The 21929-nt window shown below is 55.9% G+C and overlaps 1 protein-coding gene and 1 long non-coding RNA gene across 7 annotated transcripts in view; one reads left to right on the forward strand and one right to left on the reverse strand.

The window, feature by feature from the left end:
• Nucleotides 1-9526: 9526 nt before the first annotated feature.
• Nucleotides 9527-17622, reverse strand: LOC311610255. Of its 3 annotated transcripts, none has more exons than XR_014792931.1 (4): nucleotides 17562-17622; nucleotides 12455-12643; nucleotides 12168-12304; nucleotides 9527-10136 (listed from the first exon to the last, which is right to left on the reverse strand). It is a non-coding gene; the product is annotated as an uncharacterized lncRNA (long non-coding RNA). The 3 variants fall into 3 exon arrangements; XR_014792932.1 differs by lacking the exon at nucleotides 17562-17622 and adding an exon at nucleotides 13307-13433 and having other exon boundaries at nucleotides 12455-12640; XR_014792933.1 differs by having other exon boundaries at nucleotides 9533-10136; nucleotides 12444-12643.
• Nucleotides 17504-21929, forward strand: part of NDRG4 (NDRG family member 4) — a 29769-nt gene continuing 25343 nt past the window's right edge. For 2 of the 4 annotated variants that reach the window (XM_084861270.1, XM_084861271.1), the window contains exon 1: nucleotides 17504-17621. Coding sequence is in view for 2 of the 4 variants with exons in the window: in XM_084861268.1 (XP_084717394.1) it covers nucleotides 18232-18268 (37 nt within the window). In the remaining 2 variants the exon portion in view is untranslated. Of the gene's footprint in view, nucleotides 17622-18166; nucleotides 18269-21929 lie in introns of those variants that run through there. The other 2 variants (XM_084861268.1, XM_084861269.1) reach the window with 1 other exon arrangement.

Consider the following 21929-nt stretch of genomic DNA (forward strand, 5'->3'; position numbering starts at 1 on the left):
AACGTCACTAACAAGTGTCAGCGCAGCTCCGAAAATAGCGCCCGGGAACGGCTAACGGTTCCTAAGAAGCCGAGGCCGCAGAGAGAACACACAGAGCCAGAGAGCCCTCGCCCGCCTCCCGCCAATTCAGACAAAACCCCAAAAGTGCCCGGTTTTAGCTCCCGATCGCCCTGGAAGAAAGAAGTTTATGTGGCTCCCACGTGATTCGCATGGCTCCCTTTTAGCAGATAAATTTCTTCGCTGGGTTTGTTTTGGGTTTTTTTGGATGCAGAAAAGCAAGAGAACAGCAAAGGAGTGCTGCAGCCGGGGAGAGAAGAAGGGTGTGACTTAGGGAAGGAAAAGTGAGTCCAGCCAGTGTGGCTCAGTGGTTGAGCTTCGACCTGTGAGCCAGGAGGCCACGGTTCGATTCCCAGTCAGGGCACAGGCCCAGGTTGTGGGTCCATCCCCATGGAGGGGTGTGCAGGAGGCAGCCGATCCATGATTCTCTCTCACCATTGTTGTTTCTCTCTCTCCTTCCTTCCTCTCTGAGACATAAGCCAGTATTGAAGCCAACATATGGCCTTGCATGGTCACTGCCAGAGTCGCAGGAGGGACAGAGACCACAGCCGTTCCCGGAGAGCGGCCTTCTATTAACAGGAACAAGAGGACTCGGCACTTGGCTGCCTCTTAGGTTCAGGAGTGAAACATTTTAATGACTTCTCAAAAGACACTGTCATTTTCTAACTTAGCATTTCATGCCCACACACTCACTGCTTTAGCCAAGATTCCGGGTAAATATTAAGTAATGTGCTCCTTTTTTTTTTTATGTACATATTTTTTAATCTTTTAATTGCTTTTTTTTAAAAGCCCGGCCAGGGTGGCTCAGTGGTTGCGCATGGGTCCATGAACCATGAGGTCACAGTTTGATTTCCAATCAGGGCTCCGTCCCCAGCAGGGGGCCTGCAGGGGGCAGCTGTTCAGTGAGTCTCTCTCATCATTGATGTTTGTTTCTCTCTCTCTCCCTTCCTCTCTCTGAAATCAATAAAAACATTTAAAAATCGGGAGAGAAAGAGGAAGGGAGAGAGAAGAAGAGGGAGAAACATTCATCAGCTGCTTCCTGCACACACCCTGGCAGGAATCAAACCCCAAACCTTTCGGTGCCCTGTGGAGGGCGCTCCAACCCACTGAGCCTCCCCAGCCAGGCACTGTGCTTCTTTTCAAAGAACTTGACGAAACCGGTGTGGCTCAGTGGATAGAGCGCCGGCCTGTGGACTGAAGGGTCCCAGGTTCGATTCCGGGCAAGGGCATGTACCATGGTTGCGGGCACATCCCCAGTAGCGGGTGTGCAGGAGGCAGCTGATCAATGTTTCTCATTGATGTTTCTAGCTTTCTATCCCTCTCCCTTCCTCTCTGTAAAAAAATCAATAAGATAAATATTTTTAAAAAGGTGCCTCGGGTGAGTGTGCCCGTCCGTGGAGAGCGTGTGGGGCTGAGGGACGCGGAGGTGCCGGTGGCCTTGCTCAGGGACAGCTCAGGTCCCCGCCTCCTCACGCCTGTGACCAGGTCCCCGGGGCCCCCATCGCCCCGAACAAATCTCCGGAAAGCGGTCCTGGCCTCAGGCCCCCAGGGTGCACATGGACTCGGAGCCAGAGCAAGAGAACCGAACTGGTTTGGGGGAGACTGCCTGCAGTATTCTCTGGGGGACCCCATCCCTGAGTGATGGCACCTCTGTTTCCTTCTGGAAATGTAGATGGCTCGTGACTGTCTGACTCGGGCCAAAGCGCGGGAGGGCGCAGGTCAGTTCGCTCTCTGCTCTCTGGATTCTGGGAGCTGGCTCAGCTGCAACTACCCACCCCCCACCCCCCCACCCCTGCCACATCTCTACACACACACACCCACTCCCGCTGGCCGAGCTTCCTCTTGTCCGGGATCTCTCTCTGTGCCTCCCCTCACGCACACACACCCTCCCCCGCCTCCCTCCCTGGTTGTGTGCCCAGACTTTGTTTGGAAGGACTCGCCTGCTTCTTCAGATTCTTCCCAAATAAGCAGATGACGGAGTTTCCTACCGGCGCTCCCTAAGCTGGGAGCCGCTGTGCAGTAGCTTAGAGCCGTGGTCGGCCAACAGCGGCTCTCGAGCCACGTGCGGCTCTTTGGCCCCTGGAGTGTGGCTCTTCCACAAAATACCACTGCCTGGGCCAGTCTATTTGGAAGAAGTGTCATCAGAAGTTTAAGTTAAAAAAAAATGTGGCTCTCCAAAGACATGTCAATCGCTGTGCTGTTGATATGTGGCTCTGTGGACGAATGAGTTGGCCGACCATGGGCTTAGAGCCTGTTTACAAAGCCCCTTTATCACGTTGTATGTAATCCACATGAGAGAGTATGTGGAACACATGTTGAGATTATGACGTGTAATGATAGCATGAACGCCCATGAGCCCCCATTTGTTTAAGTTCAAGGACGCAAGCAATGCTTCTGTGTCGCTCCGGCCAGCCCCCTCTCCTAGATTGTGTGTTTCCTTTCCCCTGGCTCTGCCTACCTGATGTATGTATTATTTTGATTAGCTTTTGTGCATCTTTTTTAAAGTATAATTTTTATTGATTTCTGAGAGGAAGGGAGAGGGAGAGAGAGAAACATCAATGATGAGAGAGCGTTGATTGGCTGCCTCCTGCATTGCCACCCCCCACCTTACCCCCCAAGATCAAGCCCAAAATAGGGCCCTGAGTGGGAGCAGAATCGTGACCTCCTGGTTCATGGGTCGAAGCTGAACCGCTGAGCCACACCGGCCGGGCTGGGCTCCTTGGGCTGGGTTTTGGGTGGTGGCTTTCAGCAATGCTGCTGCCGTTGGTTTTTATTGCTGAAGGATATTCTCTGGTGGGAACGTGGCACAGTCTCTCTGAGCATTCTGTTATCTGGACATTTGGTCAGTTTCCAGTCTTTTTTATTTTTTATTTTTATTTTTTTTTATTACACGAGATGGGGCAAAAGTGGGGTATGCTTTTCACCACAACTCAGAACATTTTAGAAAATGTGAAGTGCTCTAGCTCTGTGCCAGGCCCCATGGTGCCGACTGCACAGGCATGACCTCACTTCCAGCGACCCTAGGGGGTACATCCCATTGCCTCCTTTTCCTGAGGAAGAGACAGGCCCGGTGAGGTGACGTGACTGCTCCAGGTCGCCCACCCAGTGCCGAGCCCAGGGCTGGAGCCCAGGCCCCATGGGTTCTGAAAGTTAGACTCTCTTAGCCGCTCTCCGGTTTCGGTCCTTCCCACTCCGCTTCCACCGGCATCGCCACACCCCCCCCCCCCCACGCGCCTCCTGGGGGAGACTGGCCCGGCCTGTGCCCAGGTCCCATCCCATCGCCATCATCGGCGGCACACACGGGACTCCTCCTGGTGCCGATCCCCGCTCCTGTCACCCACAGTTCCTGCGCGTTCCTGGGAGTGCAAGCTGCTGTTTTCCAGACATTATTTCGCATGACCTCCCGCTCTGGGGCCCTTGGCCGGCGTAATCGGGGCATCCCAGTTGGCAGAACACGGTGCAGCCCTCGGGGCTGATTAGATGGGCACCGCCCTGCCTCCCTCCATCCCACTGCTGGGAAGGGAGGACAACAGGAAGCAGAGCCGTGGGGACAAGGTTGGCCGGGGGCCAGCCTCTCCCAGGGTGGGTTTCACTGAGAGAGAAGCCACTAGGTGCCCCGGGTAATAATGCAGATTTTTTTCAATAGATGCAGTTACACACATGTTGACATATATGGGATTTGTGCCGAAACCGGTTTGGCTCAGTGGATAGAGCGTCGGCCTGAGGACTCAAAGGTCCCGGGTTCGATTCCGGTCAAGGGCATGTACCTTGGTTGCGGGCACATCCCCAGTAGGGGGTGTGATGGAGGCAGCTGATCGATGATTCTCTCTCATCGATGTTTCTAACTCTCTATCCCTCTCTCTTCCTCTCTGTAAAAACTCAATAAAATATATATATATATTTTTTAAAAAGAGATATATGTGATTTGATATGTGTGCTATTTTGTTGTGTTGACAGCAAGCTTCAAAACTTCACATGTCACATTTGCTGAAGGTGTTAACATCATAGATATTTTTACGCTAAAAAATGTGGAATTTCATGCCAAAAAAGTAGAGCATTTGAGGGAAGTTTTAATTCATTACTTGATTTGGAAGAAAAGTGCTGGGAAAGGTATTGTATACTTCAGGAAGTTTATGGTGAACATGCTCCATCTCAAGATACTGTGAACGCTGGTTTAGAGGCTTTGAAAGTGATGGTTTCGATGTGAAAGACAAAGAACGTCCAGGTCAACCGAAAAAGTTTGGAGACCAACTATTACAAGCATTATTGGATGAAGATGCGTGTCAAACTCAAAAACAACTTGCAGAAAGATTAAACGTTGTTCAGCAAATCATTTCCTATTGTTTACAAGCAATGGGAAAGATTTTAAAGGAAGGAAAACTGGTGCCACATCAACTGAACGGAAGACAAATGGAAAACCAAAAAGTCATCAGTAAAATGTTGCTTCAACGGCACGAAAGAAAGTCTTTTTTTGCATCAAATTGTGACTGACGATGAAAAGTGGATTTATTTTGAGAATCCCAAATGCACAGAATCATGGGTTGATCCAGGTCAACCATCAACATCGACTGCAAGGCCAAACACTTCGGAAAGAAGACAACGCTCTGCGTTTGGTGGGATCAGGAAGGTGTGGTGCATTATGAGCTGCTAAAACCAGGTGAAACCGTTAATACTGATCGCTACAACAACAAATAACCAATTTGAACCGCACTTTGATCGTAAAACGACCAGAATGGGCCAGAAAACACAGCAAAGTAATTTTGCTTCATGATGACGCACCATCACACACTTCAAAACCAGTTAAAGCACGTTAAGAGATCTTGCCTGGGAAATATTAACCCACCCGCCATATTCACCAGACCTTGCTCCTTCAGATGACCACTTGTTCCGATGGATGGCACACGCACTTTCTGAGCAGCACTTCAAAACGTCCGAAGAAGTGGATAATTGGGTCTCTGAATGGTCCACCTCAAAACAAGGAAAGTTCTATTGGATCAGTACCCACAAATTACCTGAAAGATGGGGGAAATGTGTAGCTAGCGATGGACATTACTTTGAACAGAGCGCTTTCAATGTTTCTCTTGAAATTATCGTGTTTTCTTTGATTACAAAATCCGCATTTTTGGATAGTGTCAGCCTGTGGACTGAAAGGTCCCAGGTTCGATTCCGGTCAAGGGCATGTACCTTGGTGGCGGGCACATCCCCAGTAGGGGGTGTGCAAGAGGCAGCTGATGGATGATTCTCATTGATGTTTCTAACTCTCTATCCCTCTCTCTTCTTCTCTGTAAAAAAATCAATAAAATATATATATATTTTTTTAAAAAGGGTGCTGCAGGTTGGAAGCCTTTAAACTAGTTTGAAGTTACAGAAAACAGACACAAAAAAGAGAGAGAGAAGGGAAATGATGTTCTCTTCAGCCTCCGTTAAGTCAGGACCTGCTGCAGGGGGTGTTACCAGGTTCTGTGCGGAGAAAACCGCCCACGGTGGGGCTGAGCAGCAGCCTGAGACCTCAGCCTCCCCCACCCCCGTGCCTTCGGACAAGCTCTCCTCCCCGGAGCCGCTGAGCAGCTGCTCCCTTCAAAACAAAGCTGCTGACTCCTCCACAGCACCAGCCCCAGCATGGAGCTGCTCTGACAGGAACAAGTTAGCAGGGTTTTAATAAAAATAGAATCCAGAAAGGCCTTGGGCCCCCTATTTTTGCAACCAACAGCTCTGTCACTTTCAGTCCCAGGGTGTCAGGGCCCGTCCCTGCTGGGAATTACGTAAGGGCAGTCGGCAGGGCTTTGAAAGTTAACACAGTCCTAACCGGTGTGGCTCAGTGGATAGAGCGTCAGCCTGTGGACTGAAAGGTCCCAGGTTCGATTCCAGTCAAGGGCATGTACCTTGGTTGCAGGCACATCCCCAGTGGGAGGTGTGTAGGAGGCAGCTGATGGATGTTTATCTCTCATCGATGTTTCTAACTCTCTATCCCTCTCCCTCTCTGTAAAAAAATCAATAAAATATATATTTTTTTAAAAAAAGGAAGTTAACACAGTGGTTGAGCGTCGACCTATGAACCAGGAGATCACGGTTTGATTCCTCCGGTCAAGGGCACATACGGGTTGTGGGCTCGATCCCCAGTGGGGGGCAGGGAGGGGGGGCGTGCAGGAGGCAGCCGATCCATGATTCTTTTTCATCACTGATGTTTCTATCCTTCTCTCCCTTCCTCTCTCTGAAATTGATTTTTTTAAAAAAAGGCAAAAGCACTTCCTTTCTGCCGGAACCGCCATCGTCCAGGTCGGCCCCGCGCGTGGCTCCCGGCGGCCGTGGTCCCCCAGACGAATTCGCCAAAATGACTAACAGAGGGAGAGAGGAGAGGCCCCGCGATATGGTCTCTAGGCCTTTTAGAAAACACACAATTGTTCCTTTGGCCACATACACGCGAATCTACAAGAAAGGTGATGTTGTGGACATCCAGGGAATGGGCCCTGTTCAAAAAGGAGCCCTGACCGGTTTGGCTCAGTGGATAGAGCATCGGCCTTCGGACTGAAGGGTCCCAGGTTTGATTCCCGTCAAGGGCATGTACCTTGGTTGCGGGCACATCCCCAGTAGGGGATATGCAGGAGGCAGCTCATCGATGTCTCTTATCCCATCGATGTTTCTAACTCTCTATCCCTCTCCCTTCCTCTCTGTAAAAAAATAAAAAAATAAAAAATCAATAAAATACATTAAAAAAAAAAAAGGACATCAAAAAGGAAGGCCCCACCAATGTTACCATGGCAAAGCCGGAAGGATCTACAGAATCACCCAGGATGCAGTGGGCGTTGTTGTGAACGAGCAAGTTAAGGGCCAGATCCTTGCTAAGAGAATGAATGTCCGTAGTGAGCATAGTAACCACTCTAAGAGCCGAGACAGCTCCCTGAAACGTGTGGAGGAAAAGGATCAGAAAAAGAAGGAAGCCAGAGAGAACGGTACCTGGGTCCCATGGAAGCGCCAGCCTGCTCCACCGAGAGAAGCACGCTCTGAGAGAACCGGCGGGAAGGAGCTGAGCAGCTGGAACCCATTCCCCGCGGATCCGTGGCCTCAGTGGGGAAAAATGAAGACTCCTGCGCTGATTATAATGTTTATTTTAATTGAGTGGACGTGTGACGTCCCTTCCCCCCGCAAAGAATAATTAAAGAAAACATTGTGTCACCCTAAAAAAAAAAAAAAAAAAAAAAAAAGCAAAAGTATATGTTTAAAAAGCACAAATAAAGCTTGGCGCGCACACTGCATAGCTAACCCCTGGGGTGGTTAAGAATACGGGCTCCAGCTGGAACCTGTTTGGCTCAGTGGATAGAACGTCGGCCTGCGGACTGAAAGGTCCCGGATTTGATTCTGGTCAAGGGCATGTACCTTGGTTGCAGGCACATCCCCAGTGGGGAGTGTGACGGAGGCAGCTGGTCGATGATTCTCTCTCATCGATGTTTCTAACTCTCTGTCCCGCTCTCTTCCTCTCTGTAAAAAATCAATAAAATATATATATTTTTTTAAAAGAATGCAGGCTCCACGTGGATCCTGGCTGTGTTATGTATTGGGCAGGCCCTCTGCCGGTTCCCTCGCTGATCAAATCCAGACAACAATGGGTGGGTTGCCGGGGTCGTTGTGCGGTTGAAAGAGGTCAAGTGCATAAAATGTTCAGAACGAGGCCTGGCACGCAGTATGTGCTACTTAAATGTCAGCTCTTCTTACTCCCAGTGTTCTGTTTTCGTAACATCTCTAACTCCGTCTTTGCACACATCTGCAATTACCGCCCAGGGATGAATTCCTAGAAGCGGAATAGCTGGGTGGAGGCGCTAGCTTAGGCCTAAGATTGTGGGTGCATAATGCAAAACTCCTCTCCAGAATCCACCTCCTTCCGTAATTACTCCAGGACTCTGTCTACATGGTTGGCAGATGGACATGATGTCCCTGCCCTCAGCGGGATTTGCGTCAGAAAGGAAGCAGGCAGCAAACAAAATATAAAGCAGTGATCCGTTTGAAAGTGACAGTGCTGTGGAGAAAAATAAACCTGGGATGGGGGGTCGGGAGTCTTGGAATGGGGTGCGGTTCTAACGAGGGTGGTCCAGGTCCAGCCAGGGTGGCTCAGTGGTTGAGCACCAGCCTATGAACCAAGAGGTCCTGGCTTGATTCCTGGTCAGGGCACGTGCCTGGGTTGTGGGCTCAGTCCCCAGTGGTGGTTGTGCAGGAGGCAGCCGATCCATGATTCTCTCTCACCATTGATGTTTCTCTCTCTCTCTCTCTCTCTCTCTCTCTCTCTCTCTCTCTCTCTCCCTCTCTCTCTCTCTCTTCCTATCTAAAATCAATAAAAACATACATTAGAAATAATAGGGATAGCCAAAACCGGTTTGGCTCAGTGGATAGAGCGTCAGCCTGCGGACTGAAGGATCCCAGGTTCGATTCCGGTCAAGGGCATGTGCATTGGTTGCGGGCACATCCCCGGTAGGGGGTGTGCAAGAGGCAGCTGGTCGATGTTTCTCTCTCATCGACATTTCTATCTCTCTATCTCACTCCCTTCCTCTCTGTAAAAAATCAATATACTAAAATAATTAATAATAATAATAATAATAAATAGTGATAATAAAGAGGGTGGTCCAGGAAGCCCCCCCGAGAAGGTGATGTTGGAGCAGAGACCTGATGGAGGGAGGCCGCATGAGGACAGCTGGGGGAGGAGTGTTCCAGGCATGTGCAAAGGGCCTGGGGCAGAAACATGCCGAGGTGTACATGGAGGAGGTAAGGGGACGGGAACATGTCACCTAAAACCACGCCTCGGGAGCAGTTTGGATTTCGTCCAGCTGCAGGTCCGGGAGGGATGCTGCGGAAGGAGACAGCACACCCTGAAACGCTGCTCTTCTTGCCTCGGGAGCCCTGAGGGGAAGGGCCCAGCGAGAAGACCAGAGGTCCCCTGTGTCCTGAGGAACGCATGTGACCGCCTCGGATGCTCACGTCCAGTCCTTGTTTGTTTTTTCTTTCCCTGGAACAGAGAGAACCGGGAGTGAAACGAGACGACACGGGCTTGTGTTCTTTGTTGCTGGGCCGCCGTGTTCCCGGACAGCCTGTTCGCCAGGCTTGCAGTTTGGAGACAGTATCTATCATGACAGACAGTATCCATCGGGGGAAGTGAGTCCCCACGGCCCCACAGCCACGAGCATCAGCCCCAGAGACACGCAGGGAGGGGGCGGGAAGGCGAGCGCGGAGGTAGCAGATTCAGGGCCGAGAAGGAACGACCCCACGTTCATCTTGGGGACCCCCCTGGCAGAAATCCGCCCCCCAGACTCCCGCCAGCTTCCTCAGACTTCCTCAGGCCGCAGCGCCGCTCCCATAAACCGGGAAGCCCCAGGGGCTCGGGCAGACCAGGCTCTGAGCCAAAATGGCTCTAAGTGAGGGACACGCATCTTTTTATTTATAATACATTTTATTGATTTTTTTTTTTTTTTTTTTTTTTTTTTGTACAGAGAGGAAGGGAGAGAGATAGAGAACTAGAAACATCGATGAGAGAGGAACATCCATCAGCTGCCTCCTGCACACTCCCCCCTACGGGGGATGCGCCCGCAACCAAGGTACATGCCCTTGACCGGAATCGAACCCGGGACCCCTCAGTCCGCAGGCCAACGCTCTATCCACTGAGCCAAACCGGTTTCGGCTCACCTATTTTAAAACCAGGTTTTGTTGTTGTTGTTGTTGTTGTTGAGATTTAGAAGTCCTCTATGTTTTCTGAATACGAAACCAGATTGGACCAGCGTGTTTGGGAATCTCACGTTAAGTTAGCAACGAACACCCTCTCGTCCAGTCCTGTTTCTGTGTCACTGGTTCGTTGTTGACCTTGGGGCTGGACTCTGCCAACAGCAAGCGGCTGACTGGGTCTTTGTTGCCATTTCGACTCCAGGTGCTTCTGGAGAGGTTGTTGGTGGTGGTGTCATCCCCATTGTGCAGACGAGAAAACCGAGGCCCAGGCAGTCACGTGGCCGGTGAGGGTCTCCCACGGCCGGTCTGGGCACAGCTGGCACTTCTGTGTGGCCTGGACGCCCTCCCGCCCCCGCCTCCACAGTGGTGCTCTGTGACTGGGAACAGGATGGCCTTGCTCAGACTTGGGAATCAAAGGCTCCAGGGGCTGGAGCGGCTAAAAATAGCCACCGCCACCTCACCCCTCACCCCCAGCGGGGTGCGCTGTGCGAGGTCATCCTCTCTCTGCAGGAAGAGCGTCAGCACTGCCCCCCGAGAGAGACTGGAGGGCAGCCCCTGGGAGAGCCCGCTGGCTGCGAGTCCCGCCTGGGCAGGCCAGCCGGCTGCCCGCGCCCCTGGCCCTGTGCCCGCTCCACGGGGGCTGAGAACAGGGGGCCTCCCTCATCCCCACCCCCACCCTCACCCCACCCCCACCCTCTCCCTCACCCCCATCCCCACCCCCACCCCCACCCTCACCCCCACCCCAGGGCCTCATGGGCCCCTGGGCCGCAGTGGTAGGAAGAGGTGAGGACGTGCAGGGTGATTCCTTTGGGGAAAACACACACAAGGACTTATATGGCTGAAGGACATAACCCCCCACATGTGACCCTGTTAACACTGGTTATTTTTATGTAACGGGATTGTGGGAGATTTTTATTTCCCCCTCTGCATCTTACGATTTTTCTGCATTGAGCATGTATCACTATTGGAATTTTTAAAAATATATAGTGTCAGATCCACCAGTTGCCTTGACTCGGTATAAACTGGGGCTCCGTGTGTCCAGTAACGTTCCCAGGACAAGTGAAGGGGCTTTTTCATTTCATTAAATATGGTTTTTATGGATTTTTAGAAAGAGAGGAAATGGGGGAGAGAGAGGGAGAGAGAGAGAAGCATCAACATTGATCAGCTGGCCCGGCACATGCCCTGACCTGGACTCAAACTGGTGACCTCTTATGCCGAAACCAGTTTGGGTTGGTGGGTAGAGCGTCGGCCTGCGGACTGAAGGGTCCCAGGTTCGAATCCGGTCAAGGGCATGTACCTTGGTTGCGGGCACATCCCCAGTAGGAGGTGTGCAAGAGGCAGCTGATCGATGTTTCTCTCTCATTGATGTTTCTAGCTCTCTGTCCTTCTCCCTTTCTCTCTGTGAAAAATCAATAAAATATATTAAAAAGAAAGAAGGAAAGGAAGAAAGAAGAAAGGAAGGAAGGAAGGAAGGAAGAAAGGAAGGAAGGAAGGAAGGAAGGAAGGAAGGAAGGAAGGAAGGAAGGAAGGAAGAACTGCCAAACTGGTGACCTCTCGGTGTATGGTTCAATGCTCAACCACTGAGCCACACCAGCCAGGCGGGCCAGGCGTAAAGGAATTTTCCAACAGGAACCAGAGGTGCTTCTGCTGTCCCCTGAGATGCGGGGGAGATGGCGAAGGGTCTGGAGTTACTGGGGCACAAGCAGCCGGCCCTGCAGGAGGACGGCCCCACATGTGGGAGAGAGGGTGGGGACATGACCGGTGAACGGTCCAGGTGGCCCACGAGCTGGGGCAGATGCCCTGGTGGCTGCTGAGATTCCAGAGCCAGGCTGGGTCCAGCCGCCCCGCCCTGCTCACTCCCTCGTTCCCGCTTCCTCACCGTCTGCTGCAGCTCCAGCCGGAGCCCCTGGCAGGGCCCCAGCGGCTCAGCTCTGCGCCTCCCTGAGCTCAGCACAGGGTCTGGCTGGCTGGCTGGCTGGATGGATGGACGGACAGACGGGTGGATGGACGGACAGACGGATGGTACTCTCCCCCAGTGATCCCATTGCCATCTCCCTCTACTGACTTTTTTATTATTTTTTAAAAACATTTTCCATTGATTTTTTACAGAGAGGGATAGAGAGTTAGAAACATCGATGAGAGAGAAACATCGACCAGCTGCCTTCTGCACACCCCCCACCGGGGATGTGCCCGCAACCAAGGTACATGCCCTTGACCGGAATCATACCTGGGACCCTTCAGTCTGCAGGCCGATGCTCTATCCACTGAGCCACACCAGTTTCGGCTCTACTGACTTTATTAACGTTCCACTCCTCTCTGTGAGCTCTTCCTCCCGGAAGTCCTTGCTGACACCCCCCAGACCCCCCCCCAGACCCTCAATAACACGTGTGAGCAGAGCTGCCCCGCACCTGCATGATGGGCCTCTGAGCTGGTTTCCTTCCTCCAGGCGAAAACCTTAACGCCAAGGTCATGCCCCGTCAGCCCCAGCTCTCCAGCGCAGCCCAGGGCACAGGCAGGGCTCACACCCAGCGCACTCAGCCGGCTCCTGTGGAAGGTGAGGAATACCACTCTCCTCTCCCCGGGGCCCTGGGAGTGGGGAGTGGTATTGGGGAGGGGGACAGGGCCTGCCTCCCCTCCCCCCCGGCTACAAGAGCAAGCTTCCACGGCCCCAGGCTCGTCCGCACCTCGACCCCACCTGCCAGTCCTCTTTTATTTGCTCTCAGTCACGGTCACGAGGGGCCTGGAGAGGGAGGGTGACTCAGCCGATTCATCAGCCTGATGGAAAAACCCAGTCACCTGCCCTCCCAGCGCCCGGACCGGAGCCCTCTGCATCTGGAAGGGCAGCCTGCCACGCTGCTCTCAAGGTCCTGTTGTCTTTCACCTGCTGGAAAAACACAGACACATACACACACACACACACAGAAACACACACACATATACACTCACACACACAGTCACACACACACACACACACACACACACACACACACACAGCTGGCTGACGCTGGATTAGCGGCTACCAGTGATCAGTGTTCCCTCCACGCCAGGCCCCGAGGTGAGTGCCCATGTGTGGAATCTCATAGAAATTTCCCAAGCCCATGGCTTTCTGAGGGGGGTGCTTGTCACTCTCTTGGCCACCAGCATCTGATAGGCCCTTCCTGGGCCAGAGCCCACCTCCCCCGCCTCCCACAAGAAGCTAAGAACACCTTTGCTCAGCCTCCCTTGCAGCTAGCGTTGGCAGAGTGCCTGATCTCGGTGTCTCCAATCGGACACACCCATTCTTCGTATTATTATTATTAAATTGATTGTTGTAACATTGGCTAATAACATCAATGTCAGGCGTATGACTTTCCAAGACAACATCCGTTACTCAGCTGGGTGCTCCCTGCCCCAAGCCTAGCCTCCTTCGGTCACCCTATACATGACCCCCTTTTACCTTCCCTTCCTCCCTCCCCCTCACCTCCCTCCCCTCCGGTACCCTCCATGCTGTTCTGTGTATCTGTGAGTTTGCTTTTTGTTTGTTCATGTGTTGTTTTTGTGTTCTCACCCTTTCCCGCCTGGTTAAGTTCACTTAGCACCGGGGTCGGCAAACCGCGGCTCGCGAGCCACATGCGGCTCTTTGGCCTCTTGAATGTGGCTCTTCCACAAAATACCACGGCCTGGGCGAGTCTATGTTGAAGAAGTGGTATTAGAAGAAGTTTAAATTTTAAAAATTTGGCTCTCGCCCGAAACCGGTGTGGCTCAGTGGATAGAGCGTCGGCCTGTGGACTAAAAGGTCCCAGGTTCGATTCCGGTCAAGGGCATGTATTTTGGTTGCAGGCACATCCCCAGTGGAGGGGGGGAGGGTGGAGGAGGCAGCTGGTCAATGTTTCTTTCTCATTGATGTTTCTAACTCTCTATCCTTCTCCCTTCCTCTCTAAAAAAAATCAATAAAACACATTTTTAAAAAATTGGCTCTCAAAAGAAATGTCAGTCGTTGTACTGTTGACATTTGGCTCTGTGGACTAATGAGTTTACAGACCACTGACTTAGCATTATACTCTCACAATCCATCCAAGAGGTCTCAGAGGCAGACACGCCCATTTCTGACGGTGAATTGGAAACCGGTGAACGCCAGGCCACGCAGAGTCCATGGTGGCGAGGTGGCAGCGGGGGCAGCCACACCCCCTCGGGCTCCAGAGGCCACGTGGCCCTTGACGGCGGTGCCCTGTGTCCTGGCCCAGGGGTGGCGGCAGCTGCAGTGTCTGTGCCCAGGCATGGCAGTGGTTCGGACACCAGACCAACACCGCGGCCTTGGGGGTGACTCCTGAGATCCCCAGACCTGCAGCCTCTTTCTACGAAGCCCTTTTCTGCTCCAACTAGCCAGCGAGGGCCCCTCGTTTCTTGCAATTCTCCGGACCAGCGGTAAATGAACTGGGGTTCCCCCATCAGGAAGTGGAGGTACCGAGAGATCTTCAGAAAGGCAGTCTCCCCTCCAGCTGCCATGCAGGCCAGTCTGCCCATTTCCCAGATGGGACAAGGCAAGGACAGAGGAGGCAGTGACCTAAGCAGCATCTTTCTTTCTTTTTTTTTTTTAACATTTAAAAAAAAATTGATTTCAGAGAGGAAAGGAGAGGGAGAGAGAGAAACATCAATGATGAGAGAGAATCATTGATTGGCTGCCTCCTGCACCCCCCCCCCCACTGGGGATAAAGCCCGCAACGCAGGCATGTGCCCTTGGCTAGAGTCGAACCTGGGACCCTTCAGTCCGCAGGCTGACGCTCTATCCATTGAGCCACACCGGCCAGGGGTAGGCAGCATCTTTCAGGTCGTTAGGAGCGATGCTGGAGGGCACGTCTGAGTGGCCCCCAACCCCAGCCACAGCCTGACCCTGGGTTGGGCTCTGCTTCCCTCTGTTAACAACCCTGCCCTCCAGCCTGTCCCCGAACACCACACCCCCTCGAGGGGGTGAGGCGCCCACAGTGGGAGGGGCTGAGAGCTTGCCCTCCCATCATTCCTAGGGGGCCCCTCATTGCCAGGCATGACGGGTCCTCCCCAAGGGGCCAGCCCCCACCCCACCCCCCGCCCCACCCCTGAGCACCTTTCTTTGCAGCAGGAGCCCCCGGAAGTGGGGTGTCCTTACAACCCCACTTCTCCATCACCTGTTGCCTCCACGTTGAGGGTGCAAATCTGCAGCCTAAACCGCCTGAACGCTGCCTTGGACTGGGGTTCTCTGAGCCAAGCGGACTGTCTACGCCGGTTCAAGGCCACGGCGGACGCCATCCCACCCGGGGGCCGATGAGTCAGGGTTTCAAAGCTCTGGTTGGGGCAGCTTCATACCCCCTCCTGGGGCCCCGATTCCTCTGTGGAGTTCAGAACTGCTGGCCCTCGTGGATTGTGTCACTAGAATAGGGGTGTCGAACTCAATCAGAGAAGGGGCCAAAATCTAAAATCCAGCCTAAATCGCGGGCCGAATGGTTTACTGAACAGTCATAAACTGACAATGTCATAAACTGACAGCGGAGTGCAGTGATGACAGCGAGGTGCGGGCCACATTGCAAGGCCTGGCGGGCTGGATTTGGCCCGCGGGCCTTGTGTTTGACACATGTGCACTAGAACATTGATCACTTGCTTTGTTCAGGGACCAGGTCTGAAGTTATTGACAAGGGTAGAACTGAGGAAAGCCTAATGCAATAATAACAGCTTCACGTTCAATATTAAAGGCAACCCTAACTAGTTTGGCTCAGTGGATAGAGCTTCAGCCTACAGACTCCAGGGTCCCAGGTTCGATTCCGGTCAAGGACATGTGCCTTGGTTACGGGCACATCCCCCCGGTGAGGGGTGTGCAGGAGGCAGCTGATCGGTGTTTCTCATCGATGTTTCTAACTCTCTATCCTTCTCCCTTCCTCTCTGTAAAAAGTCAATAAAATATATTTTTAAAATAATAATCATAAAGGCAATCCCACTACACCAAGCTCACAGGTTCCGCCTCCGGGCAGGGCAACCAATGAATGCATACATAAGCGACAACAACTCTCTCAAGTCAATCAATAAACATATTTTTAAAAATAATAAAGATGACTGTTTGCTGAACATTGCAACCTTGTGCCTGGCACTGGGACTAAGCGTTTTATGTGCCATCATCTCATCCTCAGAGGAGCCCTCTGAGGTCAGCATCATCCTAGTCTCACCCAGTGTGCCCTGGAGGCTCAGAGGGGCCAGGTCACTTCCCGGCCATCACACAGCCAGGAGACTGGAGAGCCAGCCTGTGTTCTCAAGGGCTGGCTGGCTCCAGACTTGTGTGTATACATACGCACACAGTCTCCTGTTTTGGACATTGGAGTTCACTCTGTCCCCACTGACCCCCTCACGCTCCCTTTTACAAAAGAGGAAATGGAGAGCAAGCCCCCCACCAAGGTGAGCCTCCAGAGCTGTAAGGAGCGCCCCAGCGAGCTGCCTCCTATTGCTTATGTTCTGCGCCTCAGGCAGGAATGTGCACCCCATCTGAGGCCACCACCCTGAGCAGCTCCTCACTCAGCACCTGCGATTCCCATCACTCAGAGCAGCCTCCATGGCTGCACCCCGGGCAGAGGGGGTCAGGGGAGGCACTGCAGAATTCTCCGGAGCTCCCACCCCACCGCTATCAGGGAACACCCCCCCCCCCGCCCCCAGATGACCTGGTCTAATACATTCAATCTACACCAAAAGGCTGGAATGGGGGGGGGGGGGGGGCGCCAAGGTCATTGTCAGGGCCTGAACAGAACCGGCCTGGGAGCCCTCCTGGGGAGTTGTCTGGCCTCAGGAGACGTGTTCGGCTCCTGATTGCCGCTCTGCCCACAGCAGGCTCTGTCCAGGGACGTGGGCGCTTCCCCCTCGGAGTGACAGGTGGGAACAAGGCCCTGGGCCAGACCAGAGCGAGCCAGAGGGAGACGGGGGGTCTCTGAGGGGAGCAAGGACCTTGTCACACGGCGCGGGGTGGGGGGGAGGCTGAGAGCCCGGACACCTGTCTGCAGATTCCCCAGGGAACCTCAGCTCTGAAGACGGGTGTCAGGACCCAAGGCCCCAGAGCACCGGTTCTTCCTGACCCCCCCCACCCCCCTCCCCCCGGCCTTTCCCAGCCCCGGCAGCAGAATGGGTGGGGAGGGTGGGGAAGGGGTGCTGCCTCCTCCGGGCTGGGGCTCCCCCTGGGCATCTCAACAAAGGCTGAGGCCGAGGTCGCCCCCTCCCCCGGGGCCCCGCGCCGCGCGGCCGCAGGACGACCCGGCGGAGTCCAGAGGCGGGGACCCTCCTCCCGGCGCCTGCGGGGGGCGAGGGGCGGGAGGGGGGGCGGGCACCCACCCAGGGCTCCGCTACGGTTGCAGCCCATCCTCCCGGGGACACGCCTGCCGCCCGGACCGCCTCCCGGGACCAGCCCCGCCCCGGGCGGAGCGCCCACGCCCGCCACACCCCCGTGGCCGCCCCCCGCACCGCCCCCTCCGGCCCCCGCCCCCGCCGGCCCCCGCCCCCTCCGGCCCCCGCCCCCTCCGGCCTCTGCTCCCGCCGGCCCCCGCCCCCGCCGGCCCCCGCCCCCTCCGGCCCCCGCCCCCTCCGGCCCCCGCCCCCGCCGGCCCCCGCCCCACTCCGGCCCCCGCCCCCTCCGGCCCCCGCCCCCTCCGGCCCCCGCCCCCTCCGGCCCCCGCCCCCTCCGGCCCCCGCCCCCGCCGGCCCCCGCCCCCTCCGGCCCCCGCCCCCGCCGGCCCCCGCCCCCTCCGGCCTCCGCCCCCTCCGGCCCCCGCCCCCTCCGGCCTCCGCCCCCGGCTGCGGAGGGACCCCGGCGCGGACACCTGCACCGGCGGCGGCGCGGTCCTGTCCCCCGGGCGTCCGTGTCGCTGGCATCGCCCTCGGTGAGTGGGCGCCGCCCTCGCCCTTTCCCCGTCCCCGGGCCGCCCCGGCACTGCGGCCGCGGCCGAGCCCCCGCGCGCCCATCCCCGCGAGCCGGACGCCCGGTCCCCATCCACCGCGAGGGCCGCACCCCCTCCTCCGCCCCGGGCTCCCCTCTTCTCCTCCCGGCCAGACGCGGGGGCCCCGAGGCCGCGATCCGGCCGCCGCCCGCGCCTCCCCCGTCTCCACACCGCCCCCCCGGGCGGCGAGCGGCGGGGCCGCTTTGTCCCTGTCACCGCCCGAGCGCCCGCGCCCCCACTCCCTGCGCGCTCCCCCGCGCCGCCCGCGTCCCCGCGCCGCCCGGATCCCCCCGCGCCGCCCGGATCCCCCGCGGCCAGGGGCGGCGGCGGCGCTCGGGGGGCCGCCCGTGGGCGGATTCTAACGCGTGTGGACGGGGGCGCGGCGCGGGGGGCGGAGAGGCGCTCCGGCTCGGCGGCTGCTCGCGCGGCTCGCGTTCTCGGGGCTCCTCGGCTCCGCGATCCTCTCCCCGGGCCGCCCGCCTCCCGCCGTCCCCTCCCCGGGCCGCCCGCCTCCCGCCGTCCTCTCCCCGGGCCGGCCGCGCCGGGCGCCGCGATGAAGCTGCTGGGACACCGGATCGAGCTGCTGACAGGTACCGGCCCCGCCGCCCGCCGGCCGGGGAGGGCGCGGCGCCGGGCTGGGCGGCTCTGGCTGGAGCCGGAGCCGGAGCCGGAGGCGGGGAGCCGGGCCGGCCGGGTCCCAGCGCGCGCTGCCCCGCCCGGCTCTGCGCTCGGCCCCGGCGTCCGGAGCGCGGATCGGGGCGCCTCCCGGAGTCCCCCTCCGAGCGGCGGAGCTGGAGCCGGGTCCCCAGGGGACGGGGCTCAGTCCCTGCCCTCCGCTCGGAGCTTTCCGCCGGAGGAGAGCCAGCGCCTGGGGAGGGGGGAGCCGGGTGGACCCTCCGGAGGCTGGAGCCGCGGGCAGGGCGCTGTGGCCGGGGGTCCCCCGGGGACTGGTGTGCCCGAGGGGGGGGGGACGAGGCCCGGGGGCCGGGGGGCAGTCTCCCTCTCCTCCTCCTCCTCCTCCCCCTGCCCCGTCTCTCCTGCCTCCCTCTCTCCCGGGCACCGGCGGCCTCTGGGGCTGCGGAGAGACGGGCAGGGGGAGGAGGAGGAAAGGGAGCCGGTGCGGACCCCACCGGCCAGGCCGTGGCGGCCTCCATCACCGCCTCCGGACGGACCGAGGTTCCAGCCGATTCCTCTGTCCCCCCCGCCCCCCTCCCGGCAGGTCCGGCCGCGTCCTCGCCGGCGCCGGGGAGGGGGCGCAGGGCCCTGTGCGGGGAGAAGGGGCCGCGGCCGGAGTCCGCGTGGGGGCGGGAGGAGCGGGGAGATCGGAGCACGTGGCAGGGTCTGAACGGGACCCTAAAGGACAGGCTTTCTGATCCCGGAGAGGGGAGAGGGGGTGGCGGTGCAGGCTGGGGGGCGGGGGGAGCCGGGGATGCGGAGGCCCGGGGGGTGCGAGAAGCCTGGCCTGAGGGATGGGGATGGGGATGGGCAGTGAAGTGGGGGCTGGAGGGCCAGGGAGCGAGGGCGGGGGAGGTGGGGGGAGGTTTCAGGCGGTGATGCCGCCCTGGCCGGGTTTGCTCAGTGGTTAGAGCTCCGGCCCGGGGACTGAATGGGGCTGCGAATGCCTGTGAAGCAGCAGTGACGGGTGCTCCTGTCCGCCGCAGGCTCACAGACAGGGGGTAGGGGGTGGAGGGTGGGGGGCTGTTGGGGACACTGGCCAGGTCCTCAGAGGAGCCAGTCCCATCTGAGCCCAGTTAGCCATGGGGTCGGCACCCCCTCCAATCAGTCCCTTGCCAACTTTTCCTTGTAGAGTCCCCCCCTCCCCCAGGCAGGCCTGCCCACCTGATTTCAAAGAGGGGCCACCTGCCCGGCCAGCATGGCTCAGTGGTTGAGCATCCACCTATGGACCAGGAGGTCTCTGTTAGATCCCCAGGGGGGCCGTGCAGGAGGCAGTCCATCAATGGTTCTCTGTCATCATGGATGTTTCTCTCTCCCTCGCCCTCTCCCTTCCTCTCTGAAATCAATAAAAATATCTTTTAAAAGCAGGGGGTGGAGTAGGGAGGGGGTGCAGCCCTGGCTGCTGACCTTGCTAATCCCCAAAGGGAAGTGTTGCCCACCGCATGGGTTTGGGGGAGCCGGGCATGCAGGGCTGAGCTCCTGGGTCCCCCTCCTGCTCTCGCAGCCGCTCTCGGGAGGCTGTGCAGGGCTTTGGGGTCCCCCTACAGTGTGAGGACCTCATCTCCTGGGTCCAGGGCTCAGGGCCCTTCCTCCCTCATCAGACAGGTCCTAGCAGACTGTCTATGCCCTCCTAACAAGGTTAAGTAAATGTATACACACACTTTGAGTAATTATACAATTATACAAAGGCATAATTGTGTTTATGAAAATACATTTCATTTTCTTTTCTTTTTCTTTTAATATATTTTATTGATTTTTCACAGAGAGGAAGGGAGAGAGATAGAGGGCTAGAAACGTTGATGAGAGAGAGTCATTGATCAGCTGCCTCTTGCACACCCCCTACCGGGAATGTGCCCGCAACCAATGTACATGCCCTTGACTGGAATCAAACCTGGGACCTTTCAGTCCGCAGACCGATGCTCTACCACTGCGCCAAACCGGCTTTGGCTACATTTTATTTTCAAAATGGAGCTAGCAGCTGTTCAGTGTGTATACATTTTTTGGGGGGACACCCGGTAGATTCCAGTGCATTCACATCAGGGAACCCCGGGCAGCTGCGAATTTTGCTGCCAAAGTTATTTATTCACCGGAACAGATGTCTCCTTACGTAATTATAATGTTATAATAACGGCGATGACAGCTCACGCTGACATGGCATTTGCCATGTGCCAGGCACAGTCCGGAGAGCCTTCTGTATATTCCCCTCGCCCTCATAACAGCCTGTGAGGTGCGTGCTATTCGTTCCTCCTTTTTACAGACGAGGACGGTGAGGCACAGGAGGGTAGGTAACTGGCTAAACGTGCCACGGATGGTAAGCAGCTGGCTGGGATTTGAACCAGGGTCTAAAAGATGTTTCCAAACAGAGTTTTGTTGCCCTAACCCACATGTGTCAAACACAAGGCCCGCGGGCCAAATCCAGCCCGCCAGGCCTTGCAATGTGGCCCGCACCACGCTGTCATCACTGCACTCCGCTGTCAGTTTATGACATTGTCAGTTTATGACTGTTCAGTAAACCATTCGGCCCGCGATTTAGGCTGGATTTTAGATTTTGGCCCCTTCTCTGATTGAGTTCGACACCCCTACCCTAACCAGTTTGGCTCAGTGGATAGAGTGTCAGCCCCCAAGCTGAAGGGTCCCGAGTTCGATTCCCATCAAGGGCATGTGCCTTGCTTGCAGGCTTGATCCCCAGTGGGGGGTATGCAGAAGGCAGCTGATCGGTGTTTCTAACTCTCTATCCCTCTCCCTTCCTTTCTGTAAAAAAATAAAATAAAATATATTTTTAAAAAACAAAACAAAAAAACTGTTTTTCATCTTTTGTTGTTGTTGTTTTTGTGTGTGTTTTTGTTTTTCATCTTTTTCCGTGTCTGGATTAGCACTGGAAAAGGAGTCAAAGGAGATAATAAAAAAATGTTAACGGTGGTTTTCTCTGGTTCATAGGATTCTATGTGCTTTCCACTTCTTTTTGCTCTTCTGTTTTTCTGACTTTTTCCAGTGAGCATGTATTACATGAAATTCAAGTTTTATTTTTTTAAATATATATTTTATTGATTTTTTTTATTTTATTTTACAGAAAGGAAGGGAGAGGGATAGAGAGTTAGAAACATTGAATGAGAGAGAAACATCAATCAGCTGCCTCCTACACATCCGCTACTAGGAATGTGCCCGCACCCAAGGTACATGCCCTTGACTGTACTCACACCTGGGATCCTTCAGTTCGCAGGCCGACGCTCTATCCACTGAGCCATACCGTGAGGGCCAAGTTTTATTTTTTAAAACGGAAAGGTAACGGATGGGTTGGGGTCGTGGTCGGGGCTGGGGTTCTGAGGAAGCCACTCCGTGGGAGCTCTGCAGAAGAGCACTCTCCCGGGAAAACTTCACGGCCAAAGGTCTTGGTGTCAGAGGAGCCGGGATTGCCACTGCGTGGAAAACACAGGCAGCAGCGACCTCCAGACACCGGAATTCAAAACACCGTCCCCCGCCTCCCTCCCTCCTGCTGTGTGAGGAGGCTTTAGGATACCTTAAACAACATACTATTTTCCTATTTTTTAAATATATTTTATTGATTTTTTACAGAGA

Source organism: Pipistrellus hanaki (genome assembly GCF_964339955.1).
Source record: "Pipistrellus hanaki genome assembly, chromosome: 15".
Taxonomy (NCBI): domain Eukaryota; kingdom Metazoa; phylum Chordata; class Mammalia; order Chiroptera; family Vespertilionidae; genus Pipistrellus; species Pipistrellus hanaki.